A 17905-nucleotide genomic window follows, 5' to 3' on the forward strand; every position below is an offset into this window, starting at 1 on the left:
AAAGCCAGCATTAGCATGGCAGAGCCCTCAGCTTCTCACCCCACACTCCTCCCTCTGTCACGATTCTCCTGTGATTCCAGAGGGCATTATCACAGAAAGAGAATGTGGGAAAAGGACTCTCACCAGCACGGGGATTTAGTCCGAGCAGTCACCCCTGGGGCCTGTCAGAGCTTGCTTCACAACATGTACACTCTGCTGGGGCTGTGCTCACCCAGGCTCGAGGCTGATTTTCATATGGAAATGCCTGTGCCTGTTCCCTCAGAACAGCAATCAGGAGCTGTGTCGGCGGGGAGGTAGGACATAGGAAAGGTTGTTGATCTCTTGACTTGTAAAGACATTCTGTCATACAAACCCAGCTTCACAGCAGTTGAGCTTTCCGTGTGTAAACAGAGACTGCTTAATTACACAGGTCATGTCAATTAGCGTGACCTCAGCATTTTCAAGAAATTAATCACTTTCAGCCGAGTGAACCACTCCTACTCTCATACAGGGTGGCATTGAAGCTCGCAGCGTTCTCTTCAGTGCCCAGGCTTATTGTTTTACAATAGCTGCTTTTGTTTCTTCCCTTTTCTTTTTTTTTAATTTTGAACTTGTTGGTCTTTAAGCAATAGACTTCTTAAAATAAAACAGCTGGGCTCTACAGAGTCCAAACTTCATTTATCATTTCTTAGGGTGAAAAGCACTGAATGTTCATGTAGTATCTCAATGCTGTGATGCTCCTGGGTCTTTGAGGCAGCGTTGTGTAGGAACCAAATGAAATCTGTGCCCCTGTGTCTGCTATCAGCTGCCTTTGAATTGTTGCCAGTGACTTCCAAGGTCTCCAATGGTGATGTCAAAATTCTGGTTAAAAACCATAAGGATAAGGTATTTCCAGATACTTTAAAATGGTATCATACTCATTTTATACACAAAAAAATGGAGACATTCCCTTCCTTCATTCCCTTACTTGTGCTGGACTTTGACGGTGCCAAGAGATATTTCTAACTTTTGGTCTGTCATTTGTCAGTCCCCAAAAGTTGCTGGAAGTTCTTAGAACCAAGATTATGGTTTTGGTGGGAGATTCAGTGGAAGGTCAAGGACATGGGTCCTGCACTATCTAAGGATCGGTCCTGTAGAAAATTTCCTTTCTTAGTAGATTTTAGAGTTGGTTTGGTTGTTTTTTCCCCCTGTAGCTTGGAATTCTCTGATTATCATCTGATATAAGATGTGTTAAGAAAGTACAGGGAGGAGGCAGAGTGTGTGTTGATTCAGGCTTGCAATCAGAAATGACTTAGGAGGCTTTATCCTGAACTTTGCTTGCAAATGTAGGAATGTGATAAGTCTAACATAAAAGCTGTTGTAGGCCTGGAAGGAAATAAATTTCTCTGCATGTTTGAGATGTCCAGGCATGTGACAAGTGGAGTGGTGTGGAGTGCCAGCAGAGTGTGTATGCTGGAGCAGTGCTGGCCCTGGCTGTGTTTGTTGTGTCTCTATTAGCACAAGGAGACAGTCAGGGAGGAGAAGTCAAGTACTGCACAGCACTTCAGCTGTGCTTCACACTCCTGCTTGTCCTTGAGAAAATAATTTCATCTCCGTGTTTCATCAGCCCAACTGCACAAAACATTTGGTGCTGTTGTGTATTATCACCTTTGCCCAACCTTGCCTTTTGATTCCAGAAACCCTCCAGAGCAGATGCTCAGTCTGGTTGTGAATTCTTCATCACAGTAATGATGAAGAATTGAATAATGAATTCTTCATCATCCTTGGTGGGATGGGCCCCAGTTAGTGGTAATAATAATACTGCTACTAAGTAGATGGTGTCATGATTGAACTCTGCCTAGATTTGATTTTTCATAACTAAAAACTCATTCATACAACCTAAACAGTTTTGTATGTTATTGTAATTAATGAAACCCAGGTGCCCTAGCTGTCTTGTTGTTCTTGTTTCAGCACAACTGCTTGCAAAGTGACACATGTCAAGTTTTAATTTAGAGGAAACTTTTCAGGCTGTGTCACTGAATGAAACCCCAAACATTCACTTATTATGAAAACCTTGAAAGTCACTTAGAGATTGCCATGCTGTTTGATTCTGCTACCACAGCCTCTCCTGCAGCAGAGGCTGCTCGTTTGCCTCCATGGGATGCTGCCACTCATGTTTGAATTGAAGCCACTTGTGTCTTATTGCAAATTTGCATAAGAGACAGAGATGATGCTTCATGCATTCCAGATAATGGAATTTGGACATGCAGGGCTCTATCCCCAGAGAAGGGAAAGGAAAAAAAAAAAAAAAAAAAGAGACTGAAAAATAGCAGTGAGAGCTATGGCCCAATTCAACAAGGTAATTAAGTGCCCAGCCTGTCCTTGAGCACGTGAGCAAAATTACTGAATGTATTGTACTTATGTGCTCTTAGTTAGGCACCTTTTGAAGTGTCTTGTTAAATGGAGAGTGATTTTTAGTTACTAGAATAAAGTAGTCAACACATTGTAGGAAGAGGTCGCCAAGTGGTGATGAAAATAAAGATGTGCTCGAGCCATTTATAGCTTTCAGAAGAGTGGCAAGCACTGGAGTTACATGTTTAACACTTAGGACACACTTCAAACCTGGAAATCATCCTAGCTAGATTTTCTCTGCCTTTGCCACTGGCTATTGGGGATGTTGCAAAAATATCAGATCCCTCACCATACAGTGGAGAAAATTGAAAGCACAAGGAAAATGCTATGTCTTAATCAGTGAGCAAAGCTTAAATGGGCTTTAAAATCAGGAGTTAAAAATCAGGAGTTGTGCAATGCTTAATTTTGATGTATTAGGTGAGGTACAATACCAAATAAACAGGCTGAGTGCTAAACGTGGATAAATAGCTTGATCTCCAGGCTCCTGGTCTCTGAATATTGAAAAAAAAAAAAAAAATCTAAGCTCCAAAGTGTTCACAAACTGAACTATTTAATGGCAGGCAGAATAATCCACAGAGCTGGGACACGTTACTGCATTCAATAGTGCCAATTTCATTGAAGAAAGTTGTAAACCCATGTGTTTCTTTCATACCTCTGTCTCCCCTGGTGTTGATACAGGATTTAAATTCAAAATCTGTGAAGGGCTAAAGCTAAAGCTCAAAATCATTTTCCGTGTTTGCCTGTCTCAAATTAAAACTGTGTTTTGTTGACAAAATTTGGAAAGGTTTGAGATTTGGCAGACCTGGTTGTCCCTGTGCTTACATTAATGTGTCAGCACCTCATTAATCATTTATTAAACTGTAGTGTGCCTTTCCCTCTTGCTACAGTCTGTGTTTTAGAATGCCTTGGTGCCCATTCCACATGTACTCTGGCTGTCCCCTCCCCCTAATTTTATGATTTCTCCACAAATTAGTTTTAGCATGTGCTTTAACTTGAACATATCCCAGTCATTTCAAAATCAAAATGAGGAGAGTGTAGTATTTTTTTAGATTAAAAAATATGAGTAGAACTTGTAAGTATGTAAGTGCTCTGCAGCAATCCAAGTAGGTAACTGTGGCACACAATATTCGAGGTGCATTTTTTCACTATTAATAATTAGAGGCATTAATATTTCCTTGGTGCAGTGCACATTCAGTGTTCCTCTATTAATGAGAATTTTCATTTAAGGAATTGAGCAGCAAGAGCCTGTTGCTTCTTACAGGTGTGCTATGAATAATCTTTTTTTTTTTCCCTAACAGACACATAAGAGGGTTTTTTTTTCTGCATTTCCTGAGACTGGAAACAGTTTCACTTGGGGATTCCATTTATAGTTTCTGCTGCTAACGACACCAAAGAACCACACCAATGTGGTCTCTTCATAGTAAATCAAACTGTTCAGGAGGGAGGTAGGAAGATATTGCTAAGTAATTCAAAATATGTTGCGTCAACAGTTCTGAAAATCTGAGGAGGGGGAAATTAAATGCAGCTTTACTCACATAAAACCTCACCAGGATTGTTTCCTCAAGTTCTTACCTAGAAAGTTGCATGCATAGCCAGAGCTACTTAGATACAGGATTTTCACAGGTTTGAGAACTACCTTACTGTTACTACTCTTGACTCATTATTTTTCTGGAATCCCATTAAAAGTGTTTAAAGTTTTGGGTTCAGCCCAGGTTTGATCAGCTTCAGCCTGAAGTCTGTGTGTACCTATAGGGTTTTGGAATTGGGGAAAATATTTTATTTGTAGCCATTGTTATTAATTGTAATTTTGTTAATTTTCATATGCATCTAATGAGACCCCTAGAAGAAGATAAGGAGCTGGCATAAATCATGGAGCTGTGACAAGCAATGCCAAGGATTTGGCTCAAAATCCCACTTGCAAAGAATTTACAATGGTTGCAAGTGCACAAATAAGATTGCAAACCCCAAGCCACTTACTATAAGATCATATTTTATTGAAAATATCATAAACTTTATTCTACCCCTCAGGAATTCAATGGATAAATTACTTTTGAAATCCCTTTTGGAATTTTATATATAGGGCTTGGGTTTTTTTCTCTCCTTAGTTTGATTTCAGAAAAACTTATCTGTAGTATTTGGTGCTTTCTTTTTCCCAAATTTCCATCTGTAGGAGCTCTTGAATCATTTATTCTGTATTTTAATATCTTTCACTTAAAACACGCACAAAAGTCTATTGCTTGGAATGCCATTCTGAGGGATGAGGTTAGGATCTTTTAGATGTAAAATATTCTCTTTTGTGTTCCTCTTTTTCCAGAGAAAGACTTCAGGATCTGCTCTGGGCAGTTTAGTGGCTTTGCTTACTTTTTGAGTATTTTAATTGGGGGCCAGAAATAGGTAGAAGATTTTTCCTTTCACTCTATTTTTTTTTTTAACTCCAATTCAAGTGATGAAATTGAATAGTTGTAAGCGATCCTTTAAGTGTCCCCATTTGACCAACTTTGAGAGGCAGCAGCTTCCTGAGAGAGTTGAAGCAATGTTTGCCAATCCTTGTAAAGCATTTCACCTCTTCAGAGGCTAAAGCCTCTCAAAACCAAGAACAATTAAAGCGAGAGCCTTTCAGAGCGACTGGGGAATTCAGCAAAATAAATCAGAAATCCTCTGCCGTGGCTCTGGAGGCTTGCCTCATTATAAGAGCAGATCTATTAGCCCCCTTGCCATTGTCTTTCATTTCTCAAGTGAGGTGATTCTAATTAAATTAATCTGCATGTCAATCTATCGGTGATCAATCAAAAGGGCTGAGGTCCCCCTTTGCGGCACTGTGCTTGCGGCTGACAGCGGCTGATAATGGAGGAAGAAATAAACTGTCGAGCAAAGTTAATTAGTCAACATAATAGGTGGATTAAACAGGAGCTGCTGATTGCTGTTTCACATGTCGAAGCATGAGGTGGGAGCTGAAACTGCAATTAACAGACAATTATTATATTTGGTTGTAAGAGGTCGCATGAATAAACATATCTCTGTGGGTTTCAGTCTTTAATCCCTTTCCCTGTTTAATGTAAGGAGAAGTGTAGGTCATTTCTTCTTATTGTTTTAGTCAAAGTTCTCGAAGGCGACGCGTGCTCCTGGCAAACCAGTAGCCGGCTGAAGACCAAATCTTTGGCTGGGGTAAAACCCTGGGAATGCCATACTTTTGCTGGGAAAAGGCTGTGGGAGGGGTGGCTGAAGGAAAGCTGGGGAGGCTGTGAGACTGCTTGGTCTGAATGGGGTAGGAGGAGACGTGGTGCGATGAGCTCACAGCTCTGCAAGGGACTTGTTTCTCCATGACATTTCATTGTTCACGTGCCCTCTGCCTGGACAGGGAATTCCTTTTGGAGCCTCAGAGTTGAGCAATCCCTCTGGACACCTTGGAGTAGCTGAATCTTCTACACTGGACCCATCATTTACCTGTTTGCCCCTGCTGGGTTGGCTCTTCTCCTGCCCTGGGCAGCTCTGGGGAACAGAAGTGTCTGATCTTTCCTCCAGTGCAGTCCTGCTGTGTCTCCCTCACCTCGCCTCAAATCAAATCCCAGGTGTTGACATTGAGATAAGTTGAGAAATACAAATAATCCTAACACTGGATGAATAGGGTTATGTTCTCCAGATCAAGACTCCACTGTCAAGTGTGTGTGTGTGTACACAAACATGCCTGTACATACTCCTTAAGATAGAGCTTGGGAGAAATTTGGGCAAATCCAACAACCTGCAGTGACTGTGCTGAGGGGAGAGCAGCAGAGAAAGGGTGGGGGTAAGGCAGGCAACAACTCTTGTTACAACTTCACAAAATACAATTTTATTTTCTTTTATTCTGATTTAATTCTCATTCACAATGTCAACATTTCTATCTACTTCAGCGTGGAAACTGAAGGATAATTTAGGGTGAAACACAGCTGCCCTTGTATATAGGGGAAAAAATACTTAATAAAGATCCTCTTGTTAAAATGATGGTTAACAGTGTGCTGTCTGCCACACAGCTACAAACTCTGCAATTTGACTTAAAACTGCATCAAAAGCTTTTGATGCCAAAGACCCACTCATCAATAGCGCCTCTTGTTAGATTTGTACAGCATAAGCACCAGTTATTATGTGAAATAGCTTTGCAATTTTCTACAGCTCCCAGCTGTTATTTATTTAACTGAGTTTATTACACTCCGTGCTTTTTAAAAAACACACGGATTTATCCAAATTTTCCTCCATCTTGCTCTTGTGCTTGCAGGTCGTGGTGTCTACAACAGTCAATGTCGATGGCCATGTGCTGGCAGTGTCAGACAATATGTTTGTGCACAACAATTCCAAGCACGGGCGGAGAGCTCGAAGACTCGATCCCTCGGAAGGTACGCCTTCTTATCTGGAACATGGTAGGCAAATCATTTTCATTGGTTGGCATTGCTACTTTGAATGTGGATTTATTTGGTTTGTGTCTTTGGCTGCTGCTTTCAAAATTGTCCTGTAAGCGTTTATTATCTCTGGGGCCAGACATTTGAAAGGGACTGGCCTCCAGACCAAAGGGGGAATTTTTCAAGTAGGTCAGCTCTAAATGTAGTGAAATGACAAACAAGTAAGCAAACATGGGTGCAGAGGTTGTCCTGTGTGTCAGTGAAGTGGGGTGATTTTGTTTTTTTAATGTTGGTTGCATTTATTCTGCACCCAAAATTGGAGTCTGATTTTTTTTTCCAGACTGCCCTTATTTTTGACTGTGCGTCTAAAGGATATAGCATATTTTTTGAAGTGCTCAGCACCCAAATTTTGGATTGCATTTCTTCTATCTATAGGGTGCTAAGCTCTCTAGGAGATTCTTCTGTTCCTTTGAATTGCCCTAAATGAAAGCAGAGCCCTTTTGGAAATCCATCTGCTTAAGCCATGGATGAATGTTCTTTTCTGGCTCCAGCTGTGCCAGCTGAGGACATTGCTTTTCCCACAGCTGTTTGTCTCCCCTCCCTGCTCCAGGCTGTTCTTCACCATGGACATGCCAGCTAGGATGGTTGTGTGCTTGCTCCCTGGTCTCCTCCAGGCCAATGAAGTTCATTTGAATTAAACCATTTAAATAATCACTCTTTGCCAATCTGGCTTGTTGCTGAAATAATTGAAGGAGAAATGGTGCAAGGCAGTTTGGCTTTTCTGGAAGCACAGTAAATTCCAGCAAGGGTGGGATGGGGGCACGTGGCTGGAAGCAGCCTGGGGACAGTAATCTCTTCTGTGAGGTCAGCTGGTCCTGGAAGGGAACATCTGCTGGTGACTGTAGGTGCTTAAAATGGGAGTTGTTGAGTGCAAATGTACTTTGAAAAATCTGGATTTGATTAATGTTTTGTTTTGCTCTTTGTCCTCAAAGTTGATGACTACTGCTGAAAAACAAAACAAAAACAGAGGGCATTTCACTCCCCTCTCCCTGTTCCAGCTTGGTAGAATAGCTCTTTGTCTTCAAAGCTGTTTGTAATCCTAAATTCAATAGGTGCTTGCTCCCTCTAAGAGATGTGTACCCTCAGCTCCCATTGAAGTAGCTGAGTGTAGAAGGCACCAGTCCTTTATGCTGGTTTGTTTCACAAATATTTGCCAAGGATCTGATGAATAATTAAATAGATTTTCCCAAAGAGTTTGAAGAAACCAGATAAAATTTTCTCTGGGAAAGCAAATGCCACTCAGAGAAATGTTAACTAGATACGTTAAAAGAAATTATTAATGCTGAGAAATGGGAAAATGTGTGGGTTTCTACTGCTCAGTGGATTCCTGTGGAAATACTTTTCTATTCTGTTTATGCTTTCAGGCATCGGTCCTGCAAGCACTTATGCATATATTTAAGATTATGCTCACATATGGTCCTGTTGGGATCAATGAGGCTTCTTGTGTCAGAGAAGCTGAGGGTATTGATAAGTGTTTGCAGAATCAGGTCTGTAGTTCACACTTACTAACCTAAAATTCTTAGCTCAGCAGCGTTTCTCATTATATAAACATAACTTACATCTGTATTTATTTAGCTCTAACTTTTTATGTAGGCTACGAGCCATTTTCAGCCATAATTCATGTTATAGAATTTTTTTTTTCATCCTGCCAACAACCTAATTTAATAAACAAACCACTGTCATAATTTCTACTGAAATTTATAAGGAATGTATGAACTCTGTCTTTATTAATTAGCAGAAGGCATTACAAAGGGAAACTTCTTTCTGTTCAACTTTTTAATCTTTCCATTAAGTCTAGTCTCAAAAAAAAACACTCATATTTTTTTTCTTATATTCCTACTAAAGTAGTTGCCATATTTTTTTTTCCTTTTTTTCCTATTGCAGTCTTCTCAGTGCATGCTTTTGGTTGAGGCAGTACTTAATTTCTCTTACATAAATGCCCTTATTCTCATGCACGGTGGTATCTCATTTTACCACAGCTGTTGTTCCCACTCCTACAACCTGAGGGATTCTGTTTGCAAAAAGCAACAAAAAATAGATATTTCTCTGCTTACGTAGCTGCACACACCTGAGTTACTGTGCTGATATTAAAAGTCAACATCTGCAAAATATCCATTTTTTTTTTGTGGGAAAGGTGATTTTTCTAATCTGCTTTCTCAGGCACCTCTCAAGCAACCTCATAAAGCAACTGCTAGTAAATTCTTACTTTTGAATAGCAACCTTCACACTACAAAATTGCTCTCTTCCCAAAGGCTTGGTGGAGCCTTTCTTTTTAACCTAAATCCTTCAGTCCAGCTCTCCAGGAATTCTCTGAAAATGTGAATCCAAGAAACAGGAAAAAAATTTCATAATCCAGTGGCTATTGTCATGATATTAGGTATCTAAAACAATTAACTAAATAAATAAATAAAAAGAAAGAAAAAGGTTTAATGCTATTGAATTTTGGACAAGACCCATTGGAACAGATGACAGTTTCCTCCACTGAAATAATTTTTTGTTTTCACTTTGAGTCACAAAATGTATTCTTTTTCTCCAGTTTTTGGAATTTTTATTTTGGATAGTATCAGAGGCAGTTTGTTTGCCTCTCCTCTCCCCAGCTTTTCTGCCTCCCTCGGGGAAGGACAGATTGACCTGAGCTGTATCCATGAGCAGGGAGATGGGAAGGAAATGTAGTCATGGTTTGTCTCTGGTTCATTGCTCTGCTGAGCAACTGCTCATCACAGGTTTGTAAAATCTGGGATCTGACTATAATATACCCTTGACCAAATGTGTTCCTGTGGACTTTTCCAGACGTTTAACTTCTTAACACAAATACCTGATGGCAATAGAGATGAATGGCTGACTGTGAGGGCTGGGGAAAGGGGAGACAGGATGTAGAAAGGTGTGCTGGTTGTTGAGTTTAACTAGACAATATCCACCTTATTTTTCCTTAAAATCCTGTGTTTGCTGCTCTGAAACACGGAGTTACAGTTTGTGTGACACCTAAAAGACACTTTGGGGGCCAAAATGCTGGAAAGAGAGCCGTACCTCCTGAGCCACTCAGGAGCCTGGTGTCTCCACATTTGGGTTTCACCATCTCATTAGCAGGTAGTCTGGATTATTTTTGGGACATCCGACACATCTTTATTTATATCTTGCTTGTCAGACTTTTCACTCAGTAAAGTGAGGGGTTTTTTTTTGTAGCTCCTTTCTCTGAATATAACCAGGACCCCAGGTCCTGGTTTTGTGTCCACATGCTGCCCCCTTGAAGCCAGTGGGTTAAGCAGCTAACCTTTCAAATAAATATATCTATCCTTTAAAAGTAATAACTGGCAGAGGCCAATTATTATTTCATCCATCTCTGTGTGGTATAAATAGGGTAAGCCACAGTAATCTGTGGTTTTCAATAATTATCACTTTTTCATTCACAAATAGTTGGATGCTCACTGGTTTTATATTTCTGGTAAACCAGAAGGCTGGTGTGGTTGACCTTTCCAAATTATATATATAGTAAGATGTATAGTCAAGAGCCAGCAGGCTCCAACAGTAGGATATATTTCAGCTTGTAGTTCATCCCAGGGTGTCAATTTTAAAAGCGAAATCTTCCCAATGAAATTTAAGTGATGAACTTATGGAAGGGGAGAGTTCTGGCAGGACTTGCAACAACTCTTTTCAAGTTTACCAGCAATAAATCCACTGCAAAGTTTCCAGTTAAAACTCTCATATCATTGCAAAGTAAAAATTCTTTTTTTCTCCCCATATCTTTTGAATGTCTTTACAAGAATGTAAAGCCAATTGCAGCATCAGTTTCTCTATTATTTTTCCTTGCTGGCAGAATGCAATGCCCTCGAAAAATGATAGTCCCTGAGACCCTGTCAGTTTGCATGCTCTAACACTTTATTATCTAATGATCTAATATGCAACAAGGCAAAGAGGGGGTGCTTATCACCCTGACAGGATGCCTAAGAGAAGTGACTAAATTACTTTATGTACCATTAGCACTAGCTGCCAGGGTGAACTCACTGTGAGCATTTATGCAAATATTCCTGAATACATTCAAGTGGCCTTGTCAGGAAGACGACTGACAAGCAGCTTAAATGCTTGGGTTTTTAAAGGGACAGTTTTATTTCTTTTTTCTTTTCCTTCCTCCTCCATGGGAGAGCACTGAAGAATTAGGTGATGGTGAGGTTTGCTGATGATTTGGTTCTGAGTCAGCTCAACAGCAGCAGCAGATGAAAGATGCAGGGTAGGAATAGACACAAATGATTAGATGTGATATCAGAGTTTGCAGGTGGAAGTGGAGATAACCACGATTTCCAAAGCAATGTCCTGCTGGTATTTTAATATGAAATATGCATAAATCTCTGTGTGTTTATATCTAAAATAAGTCATTATGTAGCACAACCATTAGTACTGGTTGCCTTAAACTGGGAAGGATAGTGCAAGGCTGGGTTATTTGATCACTCTGTTGTAGTACCTGAGACAGCCAAGCTTTTTACAATGTTGTTTTAGCTCATGACAGCAATGAGTGACTCCAACCGTTTGTCTGCAGGTGCAAAACCTCCTACAAGAAATAAAAAGCAGTAGTGGCTGTGCCTCAGCTGCACATGACAAGTAGATCCTTTTGTCAGTAGTGGGGCATTTAAAGAGTTTTTCTTGCCAATCCTGCCCATCCTGGGCCATTTAAGAGCTCAGTGTAACTACACAATCAGAGATTTTCCACTGAGTCCTCAGATTTGAAAGCAAAAATGATTGCTAGGCTGTGCCTTAGTGAATCAGGTATTTTCTGTTTGAATTATTAAAAAAGGAAAAATTTCCCTCACCTTATAAATGATTTTGAGAGGATAATATTTAAAATAAAGCTTTGAGACTGACTGCCTTTAGGTCTCATTTCTAGTCTGCCTGTAACAGAACTGTTGAGGACAGACATTGAATACTGTGAATTTAGTTGCATGTGATGGGTGATTCCTGAAAGATGCTCAGAAATCTGACTTAGTGACCTTCTTCTTGTGCCCTAAGTGGCTCTGGCACAACTCTAACCACTGAATTTTGGGCAGTGTGCAGAGTTGTGAAGAGGATGACCTGATCAGCTCCATTTTAACCATGTTATCCCTCAATTCTGTGGTGGTGCCTATCTCTGTGCTAGTTGATGAAATTGTCACTCCAAGACAGAACACTGACTGAAGCAAAAATTTTAACAAGTTGAGATGGGTTAATTTTCAAAACTTGTTACATTTCACCCTTAGCTGGTATAGGTTCATGTTGTGCATCAGAGTTAGGGACTATTGCATTAAAAAACTGGCCAGGTTTAAACAAAGAAACGTTAAAGTTTGACTTGCTTCATCCATGGGTGGAAGCACCTGTTATAGTTTAGTGCTGAGCATAAGAATGTTTTTGTGATTATATGAAAAATATAAACACATAAGCTTTTTCTGCATCATATCATTCCATATAGAGAAATGCAGTGGGCTTGATTTATTATTTAGAAGGGAAATATTGAAAAAAAATATTAGGATTCTACCACTCTACTTGAGGGGATCTTGTATGTTATTCTGAGTTATGTCTGCTTTCTAATTTATTTTCTATGAGGGAAGAATACCTTGGGTTGTTGGACATCTCTATGCATACACAGGGGAAAAACTGTGACTTTCAGAGCATTGCACAACATGGATAGTAATAACAGTAAGTGAGCCTTGATATACTGAAGGATTGCAAAACTTCAAGCTGGAAATAATTTTCTTTATTTTTGCCAAGTTGTCTTTTTCATATCGGTTCCTTCATAAATGCGGTGACTCATAAATTCAGGCAATTTTTAACATAATGGCTTGTTATGTGTTCTTGGAGTTTGACCTCACTGAGTATATAATATTAACCTTTTCACTGCCCTGTGGACTTATTCTGTTCCACAAAATGAGGGAATGGTGAGGGCTGGAAGGAACTCTAGAGATCATCCAGTCCTGCTAAAACACGTTTGCCTGGAGCAGGTTGCACAGGATCACATCCAGCCAGGTTTTGAACATCTCCAGGGAAGGAGACTCTACAACCACTCTGGGCAGCCTGGTCCAGTGCTCTGTTACCCCCAAACCAAAGTTTTTTCTCATAATCAGATGGAATTTCTAATTCAATGAGAAGACCAGGGCTGGATTAGTTCAGCATGTGAACTTGGGTGGAGTGGGAGCATCTGTCCCTTTGAAGAGACAAAACACGACCAGAGAGTTAAGATGCTTTACTTGAGAGAATTGGTAGATAAAGGCACATGATGATCTTAACAAGATTTTAACTCTAGGAAGCAGTGGAGTAAGCTTCCAGTGCTGTAGCAAGTTCTCTGTTGCAAATGTTGAGTAAAGACATGGTATTTTCCCAAAAAAAAGGTCAGGGAAAGGTTAAGGTTTGAGTAATTCCTAAGATGGTTGAGGATGAGGTTCTCTGATGGGTGCTCTGCAGGATTTCAGGCTGGATGATCAAAATGGTCTTTTCAGGAGTGGAATGTTGGGATCCATCAGATCGGCAAAACACGGCAGAGCTTGGATTTGTGCAGCTCCAATTTACGCAAACAAAACTGAGTTAACTAAATTGTGCCCCACTGAATTTTGCTGATGTCTTCTTTTTAATCTTCACCAGAGCAGAGTCACTGTTTGCAGGCCCAGATCCCTTATTCCTCCTTGGACATTACTGAGAATTGCACAAGAACTGGGTGGGTGGGTAGGTGGAGCTGCCCTCCTCACAGCCAGTCACGCCAAACAAAAAGCAGAAAATCTTTTGTTTCTATTTGTCTAGGTCATAAATCATCATTATGGAGAGGTACTCAAAAGCTTGGAATATCTGGCTGCAGCAATTCCGATCTTTCAAAATTTATTTTTAGTCTGTGGCTAAATGAAAACAAGATTTAAACAATGAAAATGGATTTTTAATGGCTAGTTTAGGCAAGGAGATTCCAGAATTCCAGTTCTGCCATTAGAATGTAGCTATTGCATGAAGTTGGAGGTTTGAGTTTTTGGTTTTTTTTTGTTTTTAAACATTATTGTATAACATATATGTGCAAACATTTCTGCAGGAGACTTAGGAGATACCATTTAAGGTATTCTAGTCATTATTGAAAGGATTGCTGTTACGTATTATCCATGGAAATGTCTTCTGAAAAGGCAAATTTGAATACTCCAATTGCCACAGTTAGAAAGGATTTTCCCTTCACAGTCACTTATCAGAGATTTAGGGTCACGTTTAATTGAGAAAGGAAATTGGGAATGCGAAACACCTCAATTTTACAAAGAGAAGCTGTGTCAGTTTCTACCCATGAGGAACCAGCCTTTATGTTTTTCAAATGAATAAATAAATAAATAAATAAAATGCCCCCAAACAGCCCTTCCCCACCAATATCTAAGAGATGTCAAGCTGTGATATGTTGTTACCCTCTATTGTTACGAGGATGTCATGAATTCATGGAAAAATAGTACCTGGATGAAGATAGAGAGCATTTTGTGAATTTCCCTGAGGTGCTTTCAGAACTGTGCTCCCAAAATTGCAAAAAGAAGAAAACACAGAGAAAACTGTCGTGGTGAATTGAATTTTGATACAGATTTGCACAGAAAAAACTGTTTTGTTACAGCAGACCCATAAGGGAGGAAAGTTCAGATGGAAGGTCTCCAACCACCAAAAGTGTTGACTCTTATTTGGAGAGCTTGACCAACCATTTGCTGGAGGTTTGAGATTTCTCTCCAGACCTCAGAGGAGCTGGAATACAGTCATGCAAGTAGAAAAAGCTTAACTCCCCTGTTTGGCAGAAGCTTCACAGGTACCAGAACAGGGGAACATTCAGCAGCACTCAAATAAGAAATGAATATTCATGGATGATGAGTATTCATTACATTTTAATTTTCTTTGTTGGCCACTTTGTCACAAATATAATGGCATCATAGGGGAGAAGAATGAATTTAGAATTGGAGAAATGTTTGAGACACTCCACTGTGGCAGTGAAGTTTTGCCAGGTGTTGTTTTTCCAAACTTCCAAAATTTGCATTCCAGGAAGTGACAAAACATCATGTTATTGTGGTATGATTATTATTAGTTCTGAACAAATTTCTCTAATTTATCTTTTTCATTATAAGAAATGATTTATTGGTGTTATGGTGGGAAAAGATACTTTTTTGACTCAGTTCCCCTGCTGCTTTGAGCAAATTTCGAAGGACAATAATTTTGTGAATTGTGGTTGGGAAGTTGAAGGCCAAGAATTAGTGATTTTTTGAGAATTCATCTGGATGTTATAAAATGTCATGATTTTCAAAGAAAATGGTGTTCGCAGCAGTTTGCAGGTATCTGGACACTTCCAAATGTTTCATGTTGAGCACCCCAGGATTTAAATACCCCAAAGCAATTAGTGATTATAAAAGGTTTTTGCTTAGGTCCAAAGCTGTGAATCAACTCAGTGATAACTATCTCAGGATTAAAGGTTTGGTTAAGTGAAAATTTTCCACAAAACTGTCATTTAGAATATTCAGTTTAGAAAACTTCACAAATAATGAACTCATCTTGTCACTAAACAGAGAGGATTGGAGTGAGCATTCAAGTCTCTGTCTGCCAAGTGTTTCCCCAGAAAAATGAGTATTTGACAAGGCTCCTCCACATGCAAGGAAATGAGTTAATAGCATAAACCAAGACACTGATGCAGAAAATGGAGCCCACCAGGGTGGGATGTTAAGAGTTGTTACTCTAATCTGGTTTGCTATTTGAAAGTTATTAATGTTTAGTAGCAAAGAATAAAAAATAAGCTACTAATAATTAATATTGGAATGAAGAAAGGCTTTGTGTTTGGCCCAAATCCAGAGTACAAGATTTTTTGGGACTGTATGGCATTGCAAAAAGTGTGCTTTCATTAAAGCCAGTAGAAGAACTTCATAAAGTGGTTTTTAAAATCCTAGCCCAGACTGTTTGCTGAGCATAACCAGAAAGCTTTGTGTGTCACAATTAGTCCTTTCTGCTTTCCACCTTCATTCCATGAATTTATAGTTCTCTTTGTGACAAAACAAATCCTTAGCGTGAAAGTGACTGTAATATAAGCAGTGCTGGTTTATGACCTCACTGAGCAAAGCGAATGGGCTTAGGAAGTTTATTAAAAAGATCAAGAATAAAGTTTCATGAAAAACTTGTCTGAAATTTAGAAGTTTAAGGTTATTTCTCAAAAGTAATTCAAACATTTAGATGTGTAAGTTAAGGTACAGTGGCCACAGTGAAACACTTAAAGAGATACTGCCCTTCATGATGTGGATATTTGGGATTTTCTAGACTTCTGATCCATTTTTTGCGAGACAAGTGGCCATCCAAGAGTCTAGGTATCCCAAAGGAATTTATTTTGGCGAATTCTGGGACCTAAAGCCAAATTCGTAAAGCACCAAGGTGCCTAAAGCTGAAGGTAGCTGTTTAGTGGGATTCTTACAACTCTGGCTACAGAATTTCTATCTGTCTGTGAGGTACTTTGAAAATTCCATTAGTTGCTTACTGGAACCACTGGATTGGTGGATGCTTCCAAAAATCTGGTTCTGGGTGCTGCAGGAACCTGAGTGCTGTTTGCTGTACTACCCTCGAAGTGCCTGTTAGCACTGGGAGCGTAAGGAAATTCAGAATTAATTATGTTTGGTTAATACCATATCATTATGGTTTTGTAGCAGCTTTCTCAGAGGTTCAGTATCTATCCCATGAAAAAGCAAAGTGCTTTTCCCACAGAGGTCCCTCCTGAGTTGTGAAATGGCAGCAGAGTGCTGGATCTCTCCCCGCTGCTCGAGGCTGAACAGACAGCTCGTGTTGCTGTTCCCTGAAAACCTGGGCTTGCATATGGAATTCATAGGTTTGGTGTTACCTGATCCATGCCCAGAGGGAAGGCCAGCACTCGGAGCAAATTCAGCCTGACCACAGCACTGCTCATCTTTCCAGCCACAGCACTAGTGCATGGGTTGGGGTTTGAGGTCACAGCACTTTCCTGCAGGACGTTCAGGTGAGAACATTGCTCAACTCCCTGGGCTCTTTGAGGAGAAGAAGAGGGGGTGAAATAAATATTTCTGACCGTGTTTGGCTCTCTGAAACACTGAAAAGTAAAGCTACTGTGATTAGGGGCCCTTTGGGGAAAATTACTCTTTTCCTGGGATTGCGACCCTGGAGGTGATGGTGAGTGCTGCCTCCTGCTTCAGCCCTGAGCCTGAGCAGAGGTGCCTGCAGGAAAGCCCAGAGTCAGGTGCCTGCTCAATATCAGCTGCCAAATATTTTTTATGAGGTTGCTTCTGGCTGCTCCCTACCTATGCTATCATCTTGCCGAGATCCCTTGGTACTTTCCTGAGCCAGCACGGAATTCCCTGGGTCTCCAGGCTTGCAGAGGTGTCTTCCCATTTCTGCTTATTGTATAGTGGAAAGAGGATCCTAATTTAGGCAGGCTGACTCACCCAGCCAGAGCTGGAGTCTGACGTTTGACAGGCTGCAATGCCTGAGGTAGGTGGTCTGAATGCAGCCCTAAATAAATAAATAAAAACCGAGCATGACTTTATCAGAGACATTGAAAGAACAACTTCTCTAAGCATTTGTAGGCTCGAGTCCAAAGTATTCACTCAGATTTTCAGCGTGCTGGTTTTATGTGGTGTCATTGCTGGACAGATACTATGAACTATAAATATAATTTTATGCTTATGTTTTTGCAAGTAAAGCCTAAACGGCTGGGAGGGGGTGCCTGACCCTGCACTTGGAGCAGCACAAAGAACAGAGGAAGGAATAGTCTGAGAGACACAGCACAGCAGAGACAAGGGGGTCTCAGTCTGTGCAAGGCAGTCGTGGCTGCTGCTTGAAATGCAGTGCAGGTTATGTTGCCTCCATCTCTGTCCCACTGCCATCACAAACAGGGGCTGAGGATTATATTGCATTGCTGAATCTAATAACAATAGTAAAAATATTTTTATTACTATTATTAATAATTATATAATAATATAACAATAATATTAATTAATTTGCGTATCCACTCTTTCCATCCCAGATATTCATTAGTTTTCTGAGTATTTCTGGCCAGAACAGAAATTTAGCTAAACCTTTTGATCACTGGGATGCTTTTCCTGCAGCAGAGCCAGATTCCCTACCTTTCCCCTTGGCCC

The 17905-nt window shown here is 40.2% G+C and overlaps 1 protein-coding gene across 7 annotated transcripts in view; it reads left to right on the plus strand.

Moving 5' to 3' along the window:
• Positions 1-17905, plus strand: part of EBF1 (EBF transcription factor 1) — a 269031-nt gene that overhangs the window by 170900 nt on the left and 80226 nt on the right. For 4 of the 7 annotated variants that reach the window (XM_059859782.1, XM_059859783.1, XM_059859778.1 and 1 more), the window contains exon 8: positions 6623-6764. In XM_059859782.1, coding sequence (XP_059715765.1) covers positions 6623-6764 — 142 coding nt within the window. The remainder of the gene's footprint in view (positions 1-6622; positions 6765-17905) is intronic. The other 3 variants (XM_059859784.1, XM_059859780.1, XM_059859781.1) reach the window with 1 other exon arrangement.

The sequence above is a fragment of the Haemorhous mexicanus genome, chromosome 15 (genome assembly GCF_027477595.1).
Source record: "Haemorhous mexicanus isolate bHaeMex1 chromosome 15, bHaeMex1.pri, whole genome shotgun sequence".
Lineage (NCBI taxonomy): Eukaryota > Metazoa > Chordata > Aves > Passeriformes > Fringillidae > Haemorhous > Haemorhous mexicanus.